Source organism: Onychostoma macrolepis, chromosome 08, assembly GCF_012432095.1.
Source record: "Onychostoma macrolepis isolate SWU-2019 chromosome 08, ASM1243209v1, whole genome shotgun sequence".
NCBI lineage: Eukaryota > Metazoa > Chordata > Actinopteri > Cypriniformes > Cyprinidae > Onychostoma > Onychostoma macrolepis.
The window spans coordinates 848,058-868,982 of NC_081162.1; the positions used below are offsets into that span (position 1 = coordinate 848,058).

At 37.1% G+C, this 20,925-nt stretch overlaps 1 protein-coding gene and 2 non-coding genes across 3 annotated transcripts in view; 1 reads left to right on the forward strand and 2 right to left on the reverse strand.

The window, feature by feature from the left end:
• Window positions 1-20,925, forward strand: part of cacna2d3a (calcium channel, voltage-dependent, alpha 2/delta subunit 3a) — a 248,553-nt gene that overhangs the window by 17,644 nt on the left and 209,984 nt on the right. Inside the window, exons 3-4 of the mRNA XM_058785501.1 lie at window positions 1,870-1,986; window positions 2,491-2,550. Of these exons, the coding sequence (XP_058641484.1) occupies window positions 1,870-1,986; window positions 2,491-2,550 (177 nt within the window). The remainder of the gene's footprint in view (window positions 1-1,869; window positions 1,987-2,490; window positions 2,551-20,925) is intronic.
• Window positions 8,982-9,055, reverse strand: trnat-agu (transfer RNA threonine (anticodon AGU)). Its single transcript has one exon. It is a non-coding gene; the product is annotated as a tRNA-Thr (tRNA).
• trnat-ugu (transfer RNA threonine (anticodon UGU)) lies at window positions 9,569-9,642 on the reverse strand. The gene has a single exon. It is a non-coding gene; the product is annotated as a tRNA-Thr (tRNA).

A 20,925-nucleotide genomic window follows, 5' to 3' on the forward strand; every position in this document is an offset into this window, starting at 1 on the left:
TTTTAGTTTGAAGTTCTGAATTGTACCTATGTTCTTTTTTCTTGGTTCTTTTTCCTGATTGTTCAGATCTGTCTTTTGCCTACCTGATTTTTACCTGATCTGAATTTGAATGTTTAGCGCAAACCCTTGCCCCATTGACTTACTGTAACTACCATACTGAAACACAATTTTTCAAGTTCAAGTTCAGTTTTATTTCTAGAGCATGTTTAAGCATGGAACAAAGCTGACCAATGTGCTGCACAACAAACAGTGAAATACAACAGAGAGAAAAAAAAAATCAGTGCACAAATTAAAACCATACAAGGGCCACGCGTTGCTACATGTTAAAAGCCAAAGAGAAGAGATGGGTTTTAAGGTATGACTTGAACTCCAATAAAGTGGAAGACCTTTCTAATGTGAACTGGTAAGTTGTTCCAGATGGTGGGACCAGACACTTAAAAGGCTCTAGATCTTTTGTTCTTTAAGCAGGTACTAGGGATCTGGAGGTGAAATATGCCCTCCGATCTTAGTCCCCTTGTTGGAGTGTAGGGGTAGAGTAAATCAGACAAATACGGAGGAGCTTGATTGTTGAGTGATTTATAGACAAGTAGCAAGATTTTAAACTCAATTCGACAGTGAACTGGCAGCCGATACAATGATCTCAAGAGGGGAGTAACATGATCAAACTTCTTACACCCCTTCAGGAATCTAGCTGCTGCATTTTGGACTACTTGTAACTTTATAATTTCACTACTTGTAAACTACTTGTAATTTTTGTATGTCTGCTCTGCTCTTAATGCAACTACTGTATGTATTGTCAGAATTCACTGCAGTTGTCACCATCATTATTTGTTGCTGCATTCCCATAAACTGTATGTTTTTTTGCTAATATCAAGCCTGGGCATAATCTGTGGACATTTATTTATTTATTTATTTTTTATTAATGAACAGCTAAGAAATGACCACAAATTACTTAATTATTGTCAAAGTAAAATCAAATGTAAGTGTGTCCATGTGCAAACACACACACACACACACACACACATACATACGTACATACAGATGCTTGGCTAGTCATGTGAAGAGCCACATCTCTAGCCTTGAGATAATGTTTGGCCTGGAGTGTAGTAGAGTGGATTGAAGGGCTTTGAGAGTGAGGTTAGGGGAGTTATGGGAGCAGGAATAGGATTAGATTCAGTTTCATCCCCACATAAGCCAAGAGCACTTCTGACTGTCTCCTTCCCTCTCTCCTTATAATAAACAAACAAACCAAACATTGCTCATCAGAATAAATAGAAACAGGATAAATACAATTTTAAATCATAAAACATAATTAGTTTAGATTCAAAGTTGACATCATGGTGCAGAGTACAGAGGTGGTGAAATTTAGTTCAAATCTAACCAGAAGTGCAAAAGTGGTCACAGTAGTGAAATGTCAGTGAAATTTTGTTGGTCTATTGTCAGTCGTGTATATTTGAAGCCAAACTCACAAAGGTGTCACTGTCAAATCAAGCAGCTTTCCATCGCTCTTAGTATGGATCTGGTCTTCGTTCCAATAGCATATCTATTTTAGGGTTAAAGGGATTGTCCACTCAGAAATTAAAAATTATGTCGTCATATATTCATCTTCAAGTTGTACCTAGAAACTAGTACAGGTTTGGAACAATGTAAGGGTGAGTAAATGATGACAGAATTTTCATATTTTGGCAGGACTATCCCTATCAAAAGTTGGTTTCTATGGGTGCTATGCAGTGAGATTCACTGTAGCTGCTCAACAGCTGTTCACATCACAGCTGTTGCTACAGTCTATCACTGGACTGACCAATGAGCAACAAGGAGCGAGATAATTTGTTTTATAAATATCATTGTCAGATGTCTTTCTTTCCATAGAAATACAAGGAGTTTGAGCAGTCGGTGAGGGTGGAGGAGATTGATGGAATCAAACTGGTGAAGAAACTTGCTGGGAAAATGGAGCAGATGTTCCACAAGAAGGCTGAAGCTATAAAGGTAACTGTCTTTGCATGCTCTAAAGAGAGAGTTTTATAGGGTTTATCAGCATAAAGATTGGCACAGGTTATTCAGGCCAAGAACATTATAGCCAGTTAAAATACAAATGTTTCCAGCTAAAATTAAAATACAGTAAAAACCAAGTAAAACAACAACCAAGGTCTCTTTTCCATACAGTTTTCCTCTAAAAAAACACTCAAAAATTTATTTGATATTCTCTACAATATATAGTAATAAACAGCAATATTTACTTACATATATGTTTTTTTTTTTTTATCATTTAGCATGAATCAAACTCCATTATTCACTCATAACATATATATAGATATGTTATCTTTGTAAGATAAAATGTATTTGTCTTCTCTATTATTTTAGAGAGGGATCAATTGCAGTGTGTGTGCATGTGCTGTGTGTGACTGTGAACAGGAAGTGCTAAAAGAATGATTGGGAGATTGACAGAATCCATTAAAACGGAACATAATATCCATTTGTCTTGCCCTCCAGCGGTTGGTGGAAGCAGCAGAGGAAGCCCACCTGAATCATGAGGAGGATCCTGAACTACAGGTGAGAAACAGTGGGGGTTACCATGGTAACTACATGTCTTCACCAGGGCAACGGCATTTAATAAGTGATGTTCAGCCGTAACTGATTGCTATTAAAACTTCTGTGGATCTTACCATCAATTATATGACCTTACCTCAATCACACATAGGAATTTTAAACATAAATAATGTATGTGTGTGCATAAATTCTATAAATTCTAAAAACAGTAATCAAATTCTTTGTACAAAGCAATATACATGAAGCATATGTTATTCTATTTAGAACTTGAAATGTTTGTTGTTAGATTCTCTGAATGCACTGCACTAGAGCATCCATTACTTAGACAATCTCTGTCACTGCTCAAGGTTGAAGGTTAAAGGGTTAGTTCACCCAAAAATGAAAATTAGTCCATGTTTTACTCACCCTTAAGGTATCCTATGTGTATATGACTTTCTTCTTTCAGATGAATCCAATCGGAGTTATATTAAAAATTGTCTTGGCTCTTTCAAGCTTTTTAATTACATTTATAATTCTGTGTTTTTGTTCAACAGGTCAAAAGTAGTCAAATAAAGAGCACGCATCCATATTAAAACGCGCATCACATGGCTCCGGGGGGTGAATAAAGGCCTCCTGCAGCAAATCGATGCATTTTTGTAAGAAATATATCCATATTTAAAATGATATAAAAACCTTTTTTTCACTTCTGCTAACTGTCATAGGCGGAAGCCATTCCAGTGGATGACGTAGGACGTACGCGTAGCGTAGGTCACGAACTAGTAGCACAAAACGAGGATTTGTAAAGAAAAGTGTCAGAGGAATTTGATATAAACCAAGAGGAGACTGGTTTTCCTTTGGTAAAGTAAGGAAACTTTGCTTCCTTTGCTCCTGTAAACAAACGTTGGATTTCGCGAGACTCACGCGCACATGCGCTACGCCTATCATCTGCCGGAAAGGCAGTCTCTCGTGAACTCATGTACAACAGTTAGCGGAAGTTACACAAAACTGTTTATATTGTTTTAAATATGGATATTTTTCTTACAAAAATGCATCGATTTGCTGCAGGAGGCCTTTATTCACCCCCCGGAGCCATGTGATGCGCGTTTTAATATGGATGCGTGCTCTTTATTTGCCTACTTTTGCACTGTTGAACAAAAACACCTGTTCATGCCATTATAGAGCTTGAAAGAGCCAGGATAATTTTTAATATAACTCAGATTGGATTCGTCTGAAAGAAGAAACCTAGGATGCCTCGAGGGTGAGTAAAACATGGACTAATTTTCATTTTTGAGTGAACTAACCCTTTAATCTACTGTAAAAAGCCATTTATTTTTTTCACATGGAAAGCCTCAGGTGGTCTCAGACACAGGTCTTCACGTGAGGTCTATGCAACACTGCACATTTCACAGCCATAAACAACAATCAGCTCTTCAGAAAATGAACACAATTGAACCATAGAAGGTTCTTTGTGTGTAAGATCGTAATAAACTTGTGATGAAAATATCAATATTAAATAGATATGAATTTCTTTACGAAACACTTTATAATAACTGCACGCTATGAATCATTAGTTAAGCATGAGTAAATAGTTAGTTCATCCTTTATAAAGCATTGTCCCAACATTAATAGTCATTAGTAAGCAGTTCATAAATACAACTATAAATACCTCGTTCTTGATTTATAAGCATATCTATTACAAAGGAGATTTAAACGTTCAGTTATCTTCCAAACAGAAAAATAAACACAAACGAAACACAGAGGGATACAGAACACAGAAATATTTATTTCAAGATGCAAAAAATGAAACTGTACAACCCTTCATTTTAATTATTTGTATTTATTTATTTTTCTATGACATTGCAGATTTTTATTTTTATTTTTTTTATTTTTTTTTTATCAAGTGTACATTTGTACAGTTTCATTTTTTGCATCTTGAAAAAAATATTTCTGTGTTCTGTATCCCTCTGTGTTGTGTTTGTTTGACCTTTCTGTTTGGAAAATAAATTATCCTTTAAATCTCCATTGTAAATGCTTTACAAGGCATACATAATCCTCACTTTAGATGAGCTCACAAAAATAGATGACTGACAACGTTTTATAACTACCTGACTTAATCATGAATTACAGCAGGAATATGTGTTAATAAAGTATTTATTAACACACTGAGCAACTATTATCATGTGTTTAAATAATAAGATTTATAAATGTACATTTAAATAGTTTATTAATCATTTACTTACACTTTCTAAATGATCTTATGAACCACTGACAACTCCTAAATAATTGGTTTGTAAATAACGTAATACTTAATTTAGAAATGATAAATTGATTGTTAATAAGTTATGAAAATACAATTATTAAACATTATAGATATGCTTATAAATCATTAGGTGATTTTTTCCCAAGGACAGTCCTGCTTTTGGCCATTAAGCTCAGATCTGTGAAGTGTTGGTGCGTAGTTGTCCTTCTGCAAGTATTACATATTTTCATTTTAATTTAGTTTGTATAATTTCTTACTTGGAAGGTATATCCTAGTAAACATTTTGAGATTATGCACTCCAGACAAATGTCTTTTCGGGTAAAGGGGGCCATCTTTGATTTATCAAAAGAGTACATTTATGTTTATTTAGTTTGCAGAGGCTTTTATGCAGAGCACCTTATAAGAGCCAATAGGTTTCATCTGGTAATTTAAAAAAAAAAATTAATGTTGTATTACTTTAGTTTGCTTGGTTTTTATTTTGTGTTATTCGGGTTTTTACCATGGAGATAGTCTTAGATGCTGATGTGGTAATACAAATAAATAACTATTACTACTATTGCTTTAAAAGTATGTAAGATCATTTTGTGCAGTGATGAAAAAAAAAAGTAACTACATGTCAACTACCAGTCATTAGAGTATTAGTAGACTGTCTGCTTAATACACTGCTCAAAAAATTAAGAGAACACTTAATCATAAATCAACATCAAGTCAATTCAAGTCAATCTCAGTCTGTCCAGATTGTGAATCAGTTTCACCTGCTTTGGTGCAAATTAAAGTGACAACAGGGACACTGGAGAGATAACAGTAAGACAAACCTCAAAAAGGGAATGGTTTTGCAGGTGGTGGCCACAGACAATTGCTCTCCTTATCTGTTCCTGACTTTGTCTCTAGTTTTTGTAGATTTGTAGTGTAGTGTTTTTTAGGGTCCTTCTCATTACTGGTAACATGAGGCAGTACCTGCAACCCAATCAGATTGCAGAGGTAGTCCAGCTCCTCCAGTATGGCACATCCATATATGCTGATGCAAGGAGGTTTGGTGTGTCTTTCAGCACAGTCTCAAGAACATGGAGGAGATACTGGGAGATGGGTGGTTACACAAGGAGAGCTGGACAGGGCCATAGAAGGGCAAACTTAATATATTTAATTTATGGCAAAATTTGGTAATTCTGTATATTGTCTGAGAGTTGGCATCCTCTGAGGGGTTGACATTATCTCTTCTCAGGTGTTCGGTCATCTCAGATCATTTTAGGGTTGGATCCAGACTGAAGCTTCTGTAATTCCTAGCTACCTCGGGATGTTAATCCCATGGAAGAAACAGAGAAACAAATAGAGACATAATTAGCGTAGCTGCTGTTCCATCCAAGCAAAAATGAGTTGTTCAACCCAAGCTAAAGAATAATAATGTGCGTTTGATCAGATATAACTGCAGTACAAGATTATATATGATGCATTATGTGAATGCTTGGCTAAAGAGATGTGTTTTTAATCTAGATTTAAACAGAGGGAGTGTGTCTGAACCCCGAACGTTATCAGGAAGGCTGTTCCAGAGTTTGGGAGCCAAATGTGAAAAAGCTCTACCTCCTTTAGTGGACTTTGCTATCCTAGGTACTACCAAAAGTCCAGAGTTTTGCGACCTTAGGGAGCGGGTTGGATTGTAGCGTGATAGAAGACTAGTTAGGTACGCAGGAGATAAACCATTTAGGGCCTTATAGGCAAGTAATAATATTTAATAATAATAAAACGAATGGTTCCCTTACTGCTGTTAGGTCCCAAGATGAAATCCTCAGAGCCGCTGTCAGACTTTTCACTAGTGTAGTGGTCCCTGGACTCCTCCTGGTGCATGAAAGTACCTGGCCTTATGTAGCTGGAGTGTATATGCAGTTTCCGGATGACGAAGGCATCAATGCCACTCACTGGGCCTCACGTTCCCCAGACCTGAATACAATTGAGAACTTCTAGGACATTTTGTATCAGAGCACTGATGCCACTGACTGGCCCTCACATTCCCCAGACATGAGAACCAACTTTTTTTAATCGATGTTCCAATAAAAAGTAGATCACTTAATTTAATATCCTTACTATCATGTTGTTCTAAATCCATCCATGCCTCATTATCTAAATCATTATGTATCCACTTATTAAGAAATTGTAACAGATTTGCCAAGCAGTACATTAAAAAAATTGGAGCATCTAAGCCCCACTGTGATTTATTTTTTTGTAAAGTGGACAAACTAATTCTAACTTTCTTATTTTTCCAATAAAAACCAGATATAATTGAGTTTAATGATTGGAACCATTTAGAAAGAGGCTCAAATGGGATCATTGAAAATAAATAATTAATCTTAGGGAGAATTTTCATTTTGACAGTTGCTATTCGCCCTATTAAGGAAAGAGGCAAAGTATTCCAACATTTTAAATCATTACTAATTTTCGTTAATACCAAAGAATAATTTAACTGAGCAATTTCTAAAAGATTTGAAGAAATGATTACACCCAAATATTTAATATTATCTGTAACAGTCAATGAGAATAAGGGCTGAGGTGCAAAATTCTGCAAATTTACTGTAACTGTAAGAATTGTCGATTTTGTCCAATTTATAGTGTAGTCAGAAATCTGTGAATATGAAGATATAGTCTTAAAAAGTCCCGTTAAGGAGTTAAATGGATCTTGAATATACAACAATATACTGTATCATCTGCATATAAATTTATTTTATGTTCCATATTTCCAATAGATATGCCTTGTATATTTACATTTTGGCAAACTGCCACTGCCAATGGCTCAATAAAAATAGCGAACAACAAGGGAGAGAGCAAGTTTTTTTTATATATAATATAAATGTACGGTGCAACCCAGCAAGGTTAGCTTGTATAGAGAGTTTTTGTAATACACCATCAAAAAACGCCTTTTGTCTCTTCATTGACTACCTCCGCAACTTTCTTGCATATTAACAGAGTGATCAAATAATATGTAAAATCTTTGAAGTAAATACCAACAGCACAGAATTATGACGAATGTCGATCTAGAGTGATATAAATTCTGTGAATTCCACATGAATTCCGTTTTGGCTGTTCAGACTGTGACCGTGTTGCAAAACATCTGACCTGAATCAGATTTAGTACCACATATGTGACCCTGGACCACAAAACCAGTCATAAACTGAATAAATAAGCTTTCCACTGATGTATGGTTTGTTAGGATTGGACAATATTTGGCTGAGATACAATAATTTGAAAATCTGGAATCTGAGGGTGCAAAAAAATCTAAATGTTTAGAAAATCGCTTTTAAAGTTGTTCAAACGAAGTTCTTAGCAATGCATATTACTATTCAAAAATGATGTTTTGATATATTTACATTAGGAAATTTACAAAATCTCTTCATGGAACATGATCTTTACTTAAAGGAATAGTTACCAATGTTGGAGAATAGCTTTCTTTGCCAGAATTAGGGCAATATAAACCAATTTTACATAATGTAATGCAACATCTATCTCCAAACCTGATCCTAACAAACAGAATGATGGAGAGACTGGTGTTTCTATATCAAGTAACATGTGCAATTTCTCTATAACCCCCAACCAAAAATTAATAATTCATAAAAAACTTAATTGTTTCAAAAATAAATTAATCTCTACAACTTTTAGAAATTGGTGGAAAATTAAAAATATAACTTATTCTTCAATGGACCCATGAGCATATTCTCCAGTCTGCTATAATCCTGATTTTTATTTTAACAAGAAATCTCTTTTCTACAGTAATTGGAATCAATGTGGCATATCTCATCTTTATCATTTATTTTGTGATAACACGTATATTTCCTTTGAATATTTAACAGCTAACTATGCTATTCCTAGAGGAGAATTTATTCAATGTCTACATATAAAGGAAGTTATCAGAAGCAAAGTAATTAAAGATAATACGCTTCAACCTTCTACATTTGTTACTCAGTTCGGAATACTGGTCAGCATCCAGTCCAGAAGTCCAATGCGCTATCCATTGCGCCACAGAGCCCGCCAGCGTGGATCACGTAAAGGTTTTTCTTCCGGGTTTGTGCCCGTCCAGCTCGGTGAGGTTCGCACGTTCTGTGCACAGGAAAGACAGGTCCTCAGGTCTCTGTGCAATTGCAAAAAATTGACAGCACTCTCAGGGTCTCCTGTCCAGCGACTAGCCGACAGAGCTCAACAACCAGCAGAGAGGCACCGCTAGGATTCGAACTCGGGATCTCCTGTTTACTAGACAGGTGCTTTAACCAACTAAGCCACGGCGCCTGCCCACATGCTTGGTCTCTTTGGAGGGCAACAAAGAGGATCACAGCATGCAGAGAAGAGGCCAGCGGTTTGCGGGCCAGGCGCTGGATAGCGGATGTGCGCTGACAACTCAGTCGGGATGGTTTAGAAACGGAATCGCTTGCTGCCCTTGCACTCCTTTCTATCCCTGTTTGCGGTCTGATCTCAGAAAAGGACATGCTTGAGGGATACGAGGGCTGCCAAAGGCACCGCTGGGATTTGAACCCAGGATCACCACGACTCTGGTGGGACTCAAACCCACAATCTTTGAATGGCCTTACCTGGCAGTCTTGAAGTCCAATGCGCTATCCATTGCGCCATAGAGCTCCACGGAAAAGTTTCTTCCGGGCTTGTGCCAGTCCACAGCCATGAGGTCGCGCGCTGGGTGGGTTGGAAGGGCAAGGCCCTTGGGTCTCAGCACAACTGGAATGCGGTTCGAAAAGCCAGGGCCTCCTGTCCAAAAAAAGAACCCACAGAGCAAAGCCACTGGTTAAGAGGCACCGCTGGGATTCGAGCCCAGGATCTCCTGTTTACAAGACAGGCACTTTGACCAGCTAAGCCACGGCGCCCTGCTGCAGCCAGCATTCTTTGGCAGCAGCTGAGGGGTGGTTCGCAAATTAAATCGCCCGCTGCCACGGCGCTCCTCTGCACCCCAAATTGGCGTTCCGTTCTCGGAAAGAAAAACCACGCACCCCAAGGTGTTGCTCGAGCACCGTCAAAGGCACCGCTGGATCTCCTGTTTGCAAGACAGGCGCTTTGACTAGCTAAGCCATGGCGCCTCGCTGCTGTGGCGAGTTTGCGTGGTGTGCTATTCTTCAAAAGCAGCTGAGGGTTGGTTTTCAAAAGCACACGCTCCGCAAAGACACACGAGCGGAAAACCAAAGGCACTGCTGGGATTCGAATCTGAACGATGGACAATAGACAGGCGCTTTAACCAACTAAGCCACGGCGCCTGCCTGCATGCTTGGCCTCCAGGTGGACGACTCAGAGGATCAAAGCATCCAGTATCACCATCAAAAAGAATGTTATCTAAATTATATGAATTATTATTAAGTTTGGATAATTTGATGCATCTACCTATTGAAAAATGGGACTTGGATATGTCTATCTCCCATGATTTCAATACATGGACACATATTTGTAAAAACATTTTTTCTTTGATTGATAATTCTAATTTACAACTTATTCAATATAATATATTACAATATAATATATATATTACACAACACAGGAAGTATAAAATGGGTTTTACTGTTCAGAATTTTTGGTTGGGGGTTATAGAGAAATTGCACATGTTACTTGATATAGAAATACCAGTCTCTCCATCGTTCTGTTTGTTAGGATTAGGTTTGGAGATAGATGTTGCATTACATTATGTAAAATTGGGTTATATTGCCCTGATTCTGGCAAAGAAAGCTGTTCTCCAACATAGGAAAACTAAGCAATCTTTAAATATTAACCATTGGTTAAATTTATTATTAGAGCACATGGTAATGGAACGGATGGCTGCCACATCTAGGAAGAATATTAGGTAGTTTTTTGGAAATGTGGTCAGCTTTTATTAATTTCTTTGGACTAGAGGAGTGATCATTATACGTGTGTGAAGATGACTCTGGGTAGTTAGACATATCTGTTGAAGGCAGGATTGTATATCCTATAAATCTATTGAATGAATTGTGAAATTGGCATCATATGTCTTATGTGTCTGTGTGTTATTGTATGTTTATATATATATAAATATATATATATTGTGCAGTGATGTTAAATGTATTTGAATAAAAAAATAAAAAATAAAAAAAAAAACCTTAAAAAGAACCTGAGGCCTCTGGCTGTTACTGGCTACAAGGTTGGAAAAAAAAATTGTTTTAGCAGATTTTACTGCTCCCTGGTATTTACATAATGCGTCCTGCAAAATTTAAACGAGACTTTTTCCACTTTCTCTCGGCTACTCTGCAGGCACGTCTGAGAGAGTGGGTAATGTCATTTAACCAGGGTTCTGAAAGAGCTTTAGGAAGTTTTTTCCTCAATTGAGTCCAATATCTCAGTACAAGTACTCTCAAATAAGACAGTGAATTCCTCTTCGCTGAGATTACAGTCATCAAGATTGTACAACGAGTCTTTAAAAGCACTAGAAAACTGTGAGGCAATTAAAGGCAATTAAATCTCCAAACTGGGAGGCTATTAAAGGCAATTAAATCTCTAAACTGGGAACAACTACAGTAAATAAAACAGGCAGGTGATCTGAAATACATGTGTCACATATTTCACTTATAGCAATACATAAACCATAGGACAACACAAAGTCCAAAGTATGTCCTTTTTCATGGGTCGGACCACTGACAGACTGTGTGAGATTAAATGAATCAGATAGATCTGATAAAATCTTTAGCCAGAGGTTTGGATTCACAGCCCAGATGTATGTTAAAATCACCAATATTTAAAAAAGTGATCATATTTCAATGTAATCCCCGCCACAAAGTCAGCAAAGTCCTGAATAAAATTCTTATTATACTTGATACACCACCGCACACAACACAGTCACGGGGCAATTTGTCTCAAAAAGCTGCAATTCAAAACTGTTGCAGGCAGGGGTGTCATGCACTCATTATTTTTGAGGGGCACGAGTCGGGGTCGGGTCGTCATGTGACACAAAGCAGCCACAGTAGCACTTATGTTCTTGTTTTATTTATTTATTTGTTTATTTTTATTTGAAATATTCCCAAACACATTAACTGTATCATGAAATGTCGATTCTCACCTTTATAGATTATGTTAGTTGATCTATAGTGGGTGATGGTCAAAGTAGCCTAATAATGTAGTCTGTTAACTATGCATAAAAACCTGTTTGTTTACTTTAGTAACAGATATGGGTGTCATGCTATAACATAGTTTTAATACGACTGACTTCATATTTAATTTGAATTAAACATTGAAAGTTAATGTGAATAAAAAGATTGCAAGTTAGGCTACTTATTACACTTTCATTGTACAGAAAGAGAGCAAAAAACATTTACATTATCAAAGAACATTTTCACTGACAGTCTAGAGTTCAAGCACTCTCAAAAACTCCCATTAAAATCACTGAAGCTGTTTACTCTGTGAAATGAATATCTTACTTACAGATTCATACACACATCTGCACTTTGTTATTTCTAACTAAAGAATTCACCAGAAAGAGGTATTCAGTCAGCGAGCGTGAAGAAAACACCAGCATTTTAGCGATGACTCATCTGAACACCTCTGATAGGCCATTGCATTCATAAGCTCAACAGCATCGTGTTTGATTGGTTATAATGCTCAGTGCTGTAAAAACGCGTCTGTCTCTGGCTCAGCGCCAGATAGCAACCGCAGATTTGAATTTAACAGCTGATGATCAGAATCAGAATCAGAATGAGCTTTATTGCCAGGTATGTTTACATACGAGTATGTTATTGCCAGGTATGTTCACATACGAGGAATTAGTTTTCTTGACAGAAGCTTTCACAGTGCAACAGAATGACAGTGACAGAACAAAAACACAGATAATAAAAGAAAAAAGAAAAATAGAACAAGTAAATAGGGAATAATAATATACAAATTGACAATTGTATGTACAGGTATATTACAATAGACAGTTTTGTATGTACAGGTATATTATGTGCAGATTGAAATGTAGACTAAGTATGTGTGTTAGATAAATAAGTGTATAAGTGTATAAATAGTGTTTGTTCCACAATTATTGTCAAGTGTTCATGAGATGGATTGCCTGAGGGAAGAAACTGTTCCTGTGCCTGGTTGTTCTGGTGCGCAGTGCTCTGCAGCGTCGACCAGACAGCATCAGTTCAAAGAGGGAGTGTGCTGGATGTGAGGGTCCAGAGTGATTTTGCCAACCCTTTTGCTCACTCTGGATAAGTACAGTTCTTGGAGAGTAGGGAGGGTTGTACCAGTGATTCGCTCAGCAGTCCAGACTACCCTCTGTAGTCTTCTGAGGTCAGATTTGGTAGCTGAGCTGAACCAGACAGTTATAGAAGTGCAGAGGACGGATTCAATGATGGAGGAGTAGAACTGTTTCAGCAGCTCCTGTGGCAGGTTGAACGTCCTCAGCTGGCAAAGGAAGTACAACCTCTGCTGGGCCTTTTTAACAATGGAGTCTGTGTGATTGTCCCACTTCAGGTCCTGGGAGATGGTGGTGCCCAGGAACCTGAATGACTCCACTGTCGTTACAGTGCTGTCCATGATGGTGAGTGGGAGGAGAGCAGAGGGTTTCTCCTGAAGTCCACAATCATCTCCACTGTTTTGAGCGTGTTGAGCTCCAGGTTGTTAAAAAGCTGAGAGCGTTAAAAGCCGAGCTGAAATCCACAAGCAGGATCCTCACATAAGTCCCTGGTCTGTCTAGATGTTGCAGAACATAATGCAGTCCCATGTTGCATCGTCCACAGACCTGTTTGCTCTGTAGGCAAACTGAAGAGGATCCAGCAAAGGTCCAATAATATTCTTCAGGTGGGCCAGCACCAGTTTTTCAAATGACTTCATGACCAGAGACGATATGATACACTGAGCGATTTAATAACGCTGGTGTGATTTTATCAAATACATAAATGCATTTGTGAGATGAACATTATAGGAAAATTTGTTTTTTAAAGGTCGAAAAAAGAGTAACTTTTTTAAAACTAGTGATGGTGTTTAAGATATTAAAGAAAATGTTTCCAAAGTATCTGTTAGATTATTATGTATTTGTAAGAGAGGTTCACTGTCATTCTACAAGGGCGAGTAGTAATGATATTTATCCTTGTAGGTTTAGGAGTGAAATGGGAAGAAAGTCTTTTTTATATACTAGCTCGGTTGTGTGGAATAAATTACCTGGGTGTATCCAAGAGATACAAGTTGATAGTAGTTTTAGAAGGGAAGTTAAAAAATGGTTATTTTATCATTGATGTTTTGGAGTTTATGTGGTGAGTTTCTGAACTTGATGTGGATTGCATTCCATTTATGATTTGTTCGTCCATTTTTTAATATAGAGGACCACAATGGAAATAAACCAAAGGCTTTTTTGTGTATTTTATCCTCGACAGTTTTGAAATGTGTATGAACTAGTCTTTTTGGACTTTTTTGTATTATGTTTTACATTTTGTCAAATAATAAAACAAACAAAAATATAGAAAATATTATTCGGTTATTTTTGGTCTTTTGGACAAAAAACTTTGAATGGGCATGACGCCTCTGGTTGCAGGTGTCGACCATGATGCAGAACCTGATTTTACCAAGTTCGACATGTTCCTGGATCAGCATCTTTGTTGACCCTGGAATAACATTGTGATTAACCAATCAGATTTGAAGAACCAGTTTTGTGAAGTTTAGGCTTACAATCAGTGTTTGGTATTTGTACATCAGGGTCATTCATCTATCATTTCCTCTGATTTTAGGGATTACTCATGGTTAACCCTCTGGGGTCTGAGGGTGTTTTGGGGCCCCGGAGAAGTTTTAACATGCCCTGACATTTGTGCTTTTTTCAGTTACTTATAAACATTTTAATGGCTAAAGTCTATTTTTTAAAGTCTTTAAAGTCTAAAGTATTTGCTTCAAAATGATCTGAAAATAATCTAACTCACTCATTCAGAGAAAACAATATATTGATTTAAATTTTCTAAGTCACTTTTTGAGTAGAAAGGGTCTATGCGAGAGGGCGTGAACTATCCTGGATAATGCTGTGACTCACACCTGAGAAGACAAAGACCCGCATAATGAGCTCCATAATGAGCCATTGAGTCAGGTGTGTGACTGAGAGGGAATTGCTACAAGAAAGAATGTGAGGAAAAAAGAAATGTGTATACATATAACTATCACATAAAATAACTTAAGATTCACTTGCGAGTGCAGTTAAACAGTTTATTAGGAACAAATAAACAACAGAAGAGTCAAGACATCGTGGGTGCAATATCCAAAATATCCAAAACAGTGGCAGGAAACTGGAACCCAGGAAAACGGGAGACAGCAGAAACTGCATGAGAAACACAAAACAGACGTGAGCAACACAATGAACGGACAAAGACAAAGCAAACATGGTGACAAAACATACACTACCAGTCAAATTATTTAAACAGTAAGATTTGTAATGTTTTTTTTTAAAGAAGTGTCTTCAGCTCACCAAGCCTGCAATTATTTGATCCAAAGTACTGCAAAAACAGTGCATTATATTTATTATAATATATAGGCCTACATATTGTTACTATTCAAAATAAATAAAGCACCATACAAGACAATAAAGTATCATACAATACAAAAACAACATTTTATAACTGAGAAACTAAATTATTATTTTTAAGCTTATTATAAACATGTTTGAGCAGGTATTTGCAAACAGTAGGCTACTTCACAGTAAAGATTGGTCTAAACTTTCTTAGACATTACTTTTATATCATTGTTTGTAGAACATATAACTATCCTCACGTTGTGCAACATTTAAATGCAATGAAAGGTTGCCCATCATATTTCAAAATGTTGCACTCGATTTTACACATTTTATTCTGGAGTTATAGTTTGGGAAAAGTTCAACTAGTAAATGCGTTCAACTTTGTCACAACAACACATTATCGAATGCCAATAAGAAACATTACTTACTCGGTATAGAAGATCTCCTCCTCCGCCGGCTCCAGCTGCGCTCGCGTTCTGTTTGTGAGGTAAACAAAGCTTTATTCTCTCAGCGCGTCTTCTGGGGGTAAACACAAGGCTTTTTCCTCTCAGCGCATTTCTGAGGTAAATACAAGGCTTATTCCTCACAGCCTGTTCTTCCAAAACTGAAAAGTATCTGAGATGAACGCGTTGCTGCTTTGTTTACGGTGGTGTGGGCGTTTACATGCCGCGTGTCTCACGCAGAGGTAGACAGTAACGAAGTAAATTTACTTGAGTATTGTACTTAAGTACACTTTTTGAGTATCTGTACTTTACTTGAGTATTATTTTTTCTGGAAACTTGCGACTTTAACTTCACTACATTTGAAAGACAAATATCGTACTTTTTACTGAACTACATTTATATCAAGGTCCCCAAGTAGAAAGTCGTTATATGTAGAAGTTTTTACAGTGAGTGCATTTTCAGTTTCACTGAACCCTTTTTTTCTGCGAAAATCCGGCTGGCGATCTGCCAGGACCTTCCTGTGTTGCCAAGTGTTACAGTATTCCTAAGCCTGCAGTTTTCCGCCTAGCTTTGAATGGACATTTGACTGATTTTTTTTTACGCAAATCTGGCAACCTCGGGATCTTCCCCGCTAAACTAAACGTCCGCGCTACTGCATAGCTAAAAGTGCTCTAAAAAGGCATGTGTTAACTCATTAAAGCCCTTTGGAAAATTAACCATGTTTTTACTATAGTAACCATAACTATGGTATTTGCAGTAAAATCACAGTATCCACAAATTTACTATTATCTCACTATAGTAACCATAGGCTATTTGGAGTAAAACTTCAGTAACCACAAATTTACCATAGTTTCATTATATTAACTATAGTTTGATTTTTATAGTTAAACTATGGCAATACAAATGGTAGGCTAATATATCTGTCAAAAATCGCTGCCCTCACTTTACTATATATATATATATATATATATATATATACCGTATTGACCATTCATATACATTCATCCAAACAATACCCAACCCTAGCCACATGTTGTGAAGTTCACTGATTTCTGAGCATTTTATGAACACTGATCAGTTGATGGCAAAATTCAAAAAGACGGTTCTTTGGCGCAACCTGCAAACCCATGACCCTACTGAGAGAGTATGATCCAGTTTTCTGAAGAGACTAAAGGTTTGTTTTCTTTTCAATGTTTACTTTGTTTGCCTAAAATGAACCATATCATAGACTTCAGTATCTCTTTGAAAAAGAACTTTGTAACTTTTAAACAAGTATTAAAATGAGTTCAATGTATTTGTAGGAGTGTTAAATAAAAAAATAAAGATGATTATCTTCATTCAGTTGTTCCCTTTCTATAGGTTTGGCAACATAAAAACTCTTAATTCCAAAGATAATACAAGCTAATCAGTGTATTCAGTAGGTTGCATTAGTGGCATAAGGTATTGTGAGTATACAACAATGCGACAATAAAACAATGCATTTACTTTTTACTTTTGCTACTTAAGTACTTTTAAAAACATGTACTTCCGTACTTTTACTTAAGTAAAAATCTGTCTTTACAACTTTCACTTGTAGTGGAGTAGTATTTGACCAGTGGTATCTGTACTTTCACTCAAGTAAGGAAGTTGTGTACTTTGTCTGCCTCTGGTCTCACGTGGAGATTTGTAATAACAATAGCGCGAGCAGTGCGTGGGCGTGACCTAATTAGAGATAATGAGACCAGACGGAAAATACTTTTTCGGTAAGACTTACTTAATTTAAGAGTAGACATGTCGAGCTTTCTATAGATATATTTCTCATGTCTGTGTGCTGAGTATTTGCTGAGTTATAGTTCATTTTAGTGACGTGTTTCAAAAAGCAGTTCGCGGAGACGGAGAAGACCGAGAGCGCACCCTGTTTGTTTTCTTTATTCTTCAAAAGCACAAAGTTTAGTTGTTATTATGGGTGTATACAAATAAAAGTAGACCCCTTACAGATTCGAATGGTGTATTGCTCTTATCTGTACGATCATAAATGGCAGAGTAATTCAAGCTCATTTTGGCCTTATCAGGAAAATCTGCCTCAAAATGCGTATCCGCGTTTGTCGACCCCAGAGGGTTAAGGGTAGGTTTAGGTGTAGGGATATGGTCAAGATAAAATGTTTGGATTAAAATGTTGTTCCAGGGTCAACAAAATCTGTTGACCTAGGAACACATCTAACTCAGCAAAATCAGGATGTGCCCACCACGATCTCTGCTTTTCTTTTAAAACCTTGATTTACAGTGTGATTTTTAATCCAGCTCTCAGTGGGTTGATGATTTTGGTTTCCAGTGACCATTGTCACATCATTTTGCTTTCAACAAATTACACAATGTAACACAACATCACACAGACAGTTTATCCGCTCGGCTCAAAGTTCAAACGGCAGTGCAGAGGTTGCGAGCTCACTAGAGCAGATTAAAGCTTAACATTCTCTCAAGCTTTGTTCAAACTCTTCCCCACTAAGTGAAAAATCCTTCCAAAATACCTAGCTATTCCACAACTTCACCTCCTACTTTCTTTGACCATCATAAACCAAACAAATAGAACTCAGAGTTCCTACTTTCAACTGATTAACCAACAAACTTGTATTTCTTTGTCCACATTCTCTTTACCTTCACATCATTTCTTTACATAAAAATAAATAAGATAATCATAAAAAATAATCGCGACAATAAAACAAGGAATTTTTTTTTAATGATTTAAAAATTGATATAAGATGAATTTAAAACAGTTAAAATAGAAAATGATTATACATAAAATACAGTGCAGTCAGTTTAGATGTAGCACAGTGTTCATTCAATAAATGCACAGCTAAACAGGTAGGTTTTTTGTCTGGATTTAAATGTGGCTAATGTTTTAGCACATCTAATATCTTCTGGAAGCTGGTTCAAACTGCGGGCGGCATAATAGCTAAAAGCGGACTCCCCTTGTTTTGTATGAACCCTTGGTATTTCTAACTGACTCGATCCTTATGATCTGAGTGGTCTGTTAGGTTTATATTCAGTGAGCATATCTGCAATGTATTTACAGTAGGTCCTTGGCCATTGAGTGATTTATAAATGAGTAAGAGTACTTTAAAATCAATCCTAAATATAACTGGAAGCCAGTGTAAGGACCTGAGAACTGGTGTGATATGCTCAGATTTTCTGGTTCTAGTCAGAATCCTGGCAGCAGCGTTTTGGATGAGCTGCAGCTGTCTAATGGTCTTCTTGGGAAGGCTGGTGAGGAGACCATTACAATAGTCCACCCTCCCGGTGATAAAGGCATGAACAAGTTTCTCCAAGGCTTGACTGGAAACAAAACATTTAATTCTTGCAATGTTTTTGAGATGATAGTATGTTGATTTAGTTACTGCTTTGACATTACTACTGAAACTAAGGTCTGTCTCCAGCTGTACAGATCGCAGTCCGGTAGAATCCCCCTCGGTAGAAATTGCTATCACGTTCCCGGTAGAGCCCTGCATGGGACAGTTTAACAGAATTACCGGCCCGAGTCGAGCTCGTCTTTTTTCCCCCTTCTGTTTCAGCTATTAAAATAGTTAAGTTTTGTATGTAATGGCAGAGTGATTCTATTTTGTTTCGTTTTTTTATTAGGTTAATTTAGAAAAACGTTTGGAGCATTTTTTTGTTGTTGTTGTTAGTTACGTTTTTTCTTTCTTAAAGTAACGACCAAGCGGCCAGCGGCAGACCATCATAGCCTATGTTTGATCTATTTAGCCTTCTCAAATCATCACGACTTGCCTAAAATAAAACCTATAGATATAGCCTACTAAAACAGTTCAAGCATATAACAATGTTTAAACGTTAAACCTAGATAAATGTGCGCTGCATCCAATAGTTTGTGCGGAGATTCGAAGCTAAAGCACAGGACATGGAGGCACCAGCGCAATCAATTGCATTTTTTTTTCAATAAACATCTTAAAATAAAGGTAATAGTAATGCATCTTTCGGAACTGTAAAGGGTCTACTTTTATTTGTGTGCACTCACAATATCAACAAAATGTCGTGCTTTTAAGAAAACAATGATGCGCTTTCTGCCGTCTCGTCTTGAACAGAGCGCTTCACAAAAATTAACCGAAAGTCAGCGAATACATGCCTCACAGACATGATAAATATATCTATAGAAAGCTTTAAATTACTACTTAACGAAATAAATCAAATCAATAACAAAAACTCTTTCATTATAATCTGTGAAGATGCACTTCTCTTTAAAGGCGCGTCTAATGAGGAGACGGATCATCACGTTTCCCCCTCGGGGGGCCCCCCTCCCATCGTCGGGCCCCTAAAATCATCCTAACTTTCCCCCCCTTACGGCGCCCCTGCCCTAGAGTCAAGGTATGCATTCACCTTGAGAACTTCATCTTTGTTTCCAAATGCAATGACTTCAGTTTTCTCCTTGTTTAACTGAAGAAAGTTCTGGCACATCCAGCTGTTAATTTCATCAATGCATTGGCAGAGGGAGTCAATGGGGCTATAGTCATTTGGAGATAAGTCTAGGTAAATCTGGGCCCGTATGTATAAAACTTCTCAGAAATACTCTTAAGAATAGCCTTAAGCTTTGACTTAAAGTGTCAAAAAATTCTTAGTAAAAAGTAGGACTTTTCTAAGAGTAGTCTAAGACTGATTCTTAAGTGTTGACTGAGGTGACACTTAAGTGTTGTAAACTAAGGACTACAATGATGTCAACACAAAATGGCTGACCTCGACTTCTGAATCAACCAATAGTGAGCCTGCTCATGTAAAGTCACAGCAGCACAACACCAATCATTTAATGTACAGTGGGGCAAAAAAGTATTTAGTCAGCCACCAATTGTGCAAGTTCTCCCACTTAAAAAGATGAGAGAGGCCTGTAATTTTCATCATAGGTATACCTCAACTATGAGAGACAAAATGGGGGAAAAAAAATCCAGAAAATCACATTGTAGGATTTTTAAAGAATTAATTGGTAAATTCCTCTGTAAAATAAGTATTTGGTCACCTACAAACAAGCAAGATTTCTGGCTCACACATATCTGTAACATCTTCTTTAAGAGGCTCCTCTGTCCTCCACTCGTTACCTGTATTAATGGCATCTGTTTGAACTCGTTATCAGTATAAAAGACACCTGTCCACAACCTCAAACAGTCCAACTCCAAACTCCACCATGGCCAAGACCAAAGAGCTGTCAAAGGTCAAAATTGTAGACCTGCACCAGGCTGGGAAGACTGAATCTGCAATAG